Genomic DNA, 5,082 nt, shown 5'->3' with positions numbered 1-5,082 from the left:
ACAACTCCATGATATATAAGGCATTGTCATATATCTTAAGCTTTGTTTGGTGCTTCACTGACATTTGATGTTTGGCAATTTGACACAATCAAATTGGACCCGCTTGTTGATCGGTAGTCCAGTATAATAGTTATCTATTTATGGAACAAATCCTTGAAGGTGTAGATATTTTGTAATGTTGGATGCACATATATTAAAGTGTTGAACTGATAAAAAGTTATAGAATCTCAGACCAAAAATGTTCAAAATGCCTATATCTTTTTCTTTTCTACTACTCCGTCCCATAATATAAGTATTGAACTCACCCGTAAAAAATACTATTAAACTCAAAAGACGTATTATATTATGGGACGGAGAGAGTATATTATAATATGTAAAAAGATACATGCTCTGGAAAACAAAAAGAATAGAAAAATGGCATCGTGAACATTTAGAACCACTGATTATTTGGACTATACAAAATATGATACTACTCCATAACTTAAATATATAGGATGTTCTTGTAGTTTAATATATTTTTTTGCGGATGAGTTCAATACTTCTTTTAACCGTAAGTGAGTAAATGTTGAATTACAAAAGATAACGTTAGGGGCCAGTTCTTTTGGTAGCTTAAAAGATAAACCGCCTTCTTCCCAGCTTTTCTCGTAAGCCGCCTCTCAACAAATTTTCAGAGCGGCTTATTTTTTAAGTTGGGGAGAGGCGGCTTATTTTTTAAGCCGCCCAAAGAAATGATCTAGATGTAGAAATTTCCGCAAAGAAAAAAAGGTAATGCAGAAATTTTTAAACCCTAAAAAGATTTAACCTTAGAAAAGTTCACCAATACGAACGGTACAACGAGCCGTTGGGGCCTTTTTAATTACTCCGACTTTCAAGTTATCCATGAACCCCTTCCTTTCTCGAAGTCTCTGGTCAAGGCAACATAAACAGTTTCCAAATCCCAATCCGTCGTCTCGTCCTCAGCCGGCCTTGAGCGAGCCGCTCCGCCCCGCCGTAGGGCGTCACTGACCGGAGCTCCTACCAACCACTGCGGCAATCCCATACCGCACCGTTGGCCACGTAGGCTCATTGATTGAGGTAATCCCACGGCCACGGCCACGCGGCACACCCGACTTTTCCTCGCTTCCCCTCTCCCCTCTCCCCTCAACCAGCTAGGAAGAAGGTGGGGCGGGGTCAGATGCCGGTGAATCCTCCGGCGTCGCCCCGTCGGAAAGATCAGATCTTGGGGCCTTGAGAGCGGGGAAAATTGGTGCTTCTTGGATTCTAGGGTTGGATCGGGCTAGGGCCCCCTTCCTTTTATTTCGCCTTCTTTCTTTCTTTCTTGGGGTTGCGGTGTAGTCTCAAGTTTGAGGGGCGACGGGAGTTTGTTTACGATGAGAAAATTCGACATAGTTTATTCAAGCTCTAATTCTTGTGCAGGTGGCTGATTGTTTCAGATCGTCTCGCTCAATTGCGATCAGTTTCTTGATTTGTTTTGCTACTGAGACTGGGTAGTCAAATTCAGGGCATTGTGTATATTCTGTTGGCCTGTCTTTGAGGATGGCTGAAGCATGCCCTGATAGTCGGCGATGCCTACCTCCTTGGATGATGAAACCCTGCACGAGTAATGAGGTGTCAAAGACTGAGCATCGGAATAAGCAGTCGGCAGAATCTGATAAGGGGTCAGGGGCTCTATATCAGGCTAAGCCCACCAGAAGGCAGAAAAAAATTGTGGATCCAGAGGATGCCGGTGGGCTGAAGGCGTTGCAGCGATGCCAGGGTAAAGAGAAGCCCAGGAGAAAGAGCAAGGATGCTGATCGTGCTGTCACAGATGAATTTGACGAAATCGAGAAAATAACTTGTAAGAATGAGAGGAAAGTTAGTGGAAGAGCTGCTCCGAAGAATAGCAGGAAACGGATGCTGGAGGATGTGGGATCAGATGCATCGTCATCAGGAATAACTGATGATGAGATGGAGCTTAGTGCTGGCAATTCCAGAGCTTTGCAACGATGTCAGGGTAGAGAAAAGACCAGAAGAAAGCGTGACAGTGCTGATTATTCTGCCAAAGATGAACTTGAAGAAATTGAGAAAACAACTCGTAAGAATGTCACAAAAGTGACTGGCAGAGCTGCTCCGAAGAATAGCAAGAAACAAAAGCCGGATAATGTTGGATCAGAAGCATTATCATCAGGTACAACTGATGATGAGATAGAGCTTACTGTGGAAGATCTTGTGAGCATAGCTGAAGAGGTAAACCATAATTCTTATTGCAGTTTTGTTATTTTACTTGTCTTCAGGTTTGACACATCTTCTGGTGTTGTTATGCAATTCCCCTTAAATACGCTAGTTCCTGTTCATTACTTCACTGAACATCTGGGAATTATGCAGTGCTTCCCAATTTATTGGCTTTATTGTTGATTGACGCAGGCAGGTCTAGTACAACTCATTACTTATTTTATAGAAATAATTGGAAAAAAGTGACCTTTGCCAATAGGCAATGGCCCCATTATGCCTAGGAGTGACCCTAGTGAATACTTATCATGGACCGATCTGGCTTGCACCTTGATTATATTTGTGCATGCAACTCTCAAGAGACAAACATGCATGGTGTAGGCAAACTCTTTTCAGTCCAGTCCTATCATTAGTTTGAAGACATGAGTAAGCATGATAATAGGAGACTTGTTCTGAGTGCTAATGACATCTTCTCCATTGAATTGAGGCCCTAATTTCATTCTGTGACAGAAAATAATTTACCAACTTTTCGCCCCCTTTTTACATTTTCTGGCTGCCTAGCAAACCAGCAATCCTGTTCGAAGTTTTGCTTTGAGTAACTAAGTATACCACTGAAGGTATTCTGATGCATTTACATGATGCAGATTGTAAATGCTGATAAAGAGAAGCTACAAGATATACGGACCACAAAGACATCCCGCTATGAAGAGCGTCCTCCACGGCCTCCAGTGTCTACTCCTACTGATACAGGAGGATCAGTATCAAGCACTTGGTCAACAAAGGGGTTGATGCAGTGCACGGCAGCTACTACCACAGATGAAACTCCAAGCGAGTGCAGAGTAGACAAGAACAAGAGACATGAAGAACCAGAGTGTCCACCACGTATCAAAATGACCGGTGATGTTGCTGAGGATATGATGAACATATTGCTCGGACCCCTGTGGAATAGTGAGCCTGCAGCCTATGAAAATAAACCCGAGGCTGTGGTACCAAGGACCGTGAACGTGAATCTTGCGCCGCAGCGGAAAAACGACTGGCAGAAGACTGTAGCACAAGTGCAGGGGGCACCTGTGGCGAAAAAGAAGAGCAGCCTGAAAGATATGGTGGCCTTTTTTCTTGACTAGAGCAAAGTTGAAGTGCTGAAGTGCATACGCTAGCAGCCTGGGAGCATTGTTATGCCGATTAGCTGGTTCCACGCATGTGCATGGCCTGTAACTATTGTCCTGCGGCGTTTTAGTCCACGTGTAAATTATATTGTTTTGGTAGGATAACAAGTCGCTTTTCTTTTCCTTTTGGGGGGAGAATAATGTTGGTCATTTGTATAGTACTCCCTCTGTCCCGGAATATAAGAACGTTTTTGACACCATGCTAGTGTTAAAAACGTTCTTATATTTTGGGACGGAGGGAGTAGTAATGTTCTTGCCTTCAAGTTGAAGATGTTTGGTACTGCCTGTGATGTCATTGTCATCTTACCTTTGATGATCTTGACTGTGTTTAGGTTCAGGTAAAGAACCACAGGTTTAGCTTCCACAGATGATTAAAACCATATTTATTTTGATTTATATTTCTGCTCTTTACAGTGGAAGTTCCTCAATTGCGATGCTGGATAGATGCCTTTCCAGTTGTTTTGACGGTTTTGGTCATTGTTGAGCTCAGAATCAGCTTATGTGAGTGTACATTTGAGCAAAAATAGGGGCATTTGTTTTCTCTAGATTGAGCTTCCAGATAAATTTTGTGAGGCAAATGTCTTTGTTAAAATCCATTTAGCAATAAAATCAGAGCTATATCCATGTCAATGTCCTTAGAGCAACTCCAATGGAGCGACTCATTTTGTCCGCGGCCGTCCGTTTGGATTGGCGCGGACAAAAAAGCCGGCCCAACGCGCTGACCCAAACGAATGCGCGTCCGTTTTCGTCTACCTGCCGACCCATTTCCAGTCCATTTTTTAGGCTGATTTGCGTTGGCGCGGACACAAGACGGACGCGCGCGCGCTCGCCCTCTTTCCTCACTGGCCCCGCTGGTCGGTGGCACATTGGATTCACACACTCGCCCGCCTGCTACGTCGCCGATGCCACCGGCCATTTTTTCAGATTAAAATGGATACATAGATAGTTCTAGTATACATAGATAAAAGAAAAAGACCATTACTCGTCGCTTTCTGACTCCGACTCGGTAATGTCCTCCTCCAACGTTTGAAGGTAGGCGTCAGCAAGCTGCTCGTCTTCAAAGTCCCAACCCGATGTTTCTTGTAGCTTCAGTTTCAATTGAGCTGTCTGCTTCCGCGAACGCTTGTCCTCCCGATAGGCGGCTCGCTCCCTCCTCGCGTCCCTCTCCGATCTCAATTGCTTATAGAACTGGCGCTCGTCGACGATGTCCTGCAGGTAGCCTCCTCGCCACAGCACCAAGGCTTCCACGTCCTTCTCTGCGATGGCGAGGCCACGCTGCCGCCTCCGATGGACATGACGATCCTCGTCGGTGAAAAGCCACGGGAGAGGCGCCAGATCCTGCGCCCGCTGGCTCGACACGTTGGGAAAATTCATATCACGACGAGGCCTCAGGAGGCACCACGCCGCCGCGTCGTGCGCGCAGGCCGCCTCCTCTGCAGTGTCGAAGGTGCCGAGGACGAGACGTTTCTCGCGAAATCAGATCTCGGCGGAGAAGGCGCCGGAGCGGCGCTCGCGGACTCCGCGAAAATCCGAAGCGCGTAGGCGGCGGATCGACATGGTGGCGCAGAGGCGGCGAGAGTGGGCGGCCGACAGAGTGTGGAGGGAGCGCCTTCTTTTATAGCGAGCGCCGGCCACGGCGCGCGCGTGAACCTTTCCCGCGCGCTGGAGCGCCAAAACCAGCGCGCGCGAACCATTCCCGCGTGCTGGA

The 5,082-nt window shown here is 46.3% G+C and overlaps 1 protein-coding gene across 2 annotated transcripts; it reads left to right on the top strand.

Annotated features, from left to right (window-relative positions):
- The first annotated feature begins 896 nt into the window (after nt 1-896).
- LOC125508639 (uncharacterized) lies at nt 897-3,783 on the top strand. Of its 2 annotated transcripts, none has more exons than XM_048673400.2 (3): nt 897-1,074; nt 1,417-2,226; nt 2,853-3,783. In XM_048673400.2, exons 2-3 carry the CDS (start codon nt 1,537-1,539, stop codon nt 3,330-3,332), a joined length of 1,170 nt encoding a protein of 389 aa, XP_048529357.1. In that variant the 5' UTR covers nt 897-1,074; nt 1,417-1,536; the 3' UTR covers nt 3,333-3,783. The 2 variants fall into 2 exon arrangements, with proteins under 2 accessions (XP_048529357.1, XP_048529363.1); XM_048673406.2 differs by lacking the exon at nt 897-1,074 and adding an exon at nt 1,084-1,265.
- The last annotated feature ends 1,299 nt before the right edge of the window (nt 3,784-5,082 follow it).

The sequence above is a fragment of the Triticum urartu genome, chromosome 1A, assembly GCF_056163025.1.
Source record: "Triticum urartu cultivar PI428250 chromosome 1A, HENAU_Tu73, whole genome shotgun sequence".
NCBI lineage: Eukaryota > Viridiplantae > Streptophyta > Magnoliopsida > Poales > Poaceae > Triticum > Triticum urartu.
This window is presented reverse-complemented; position numbering and strand designations above follow the sequence as displayed.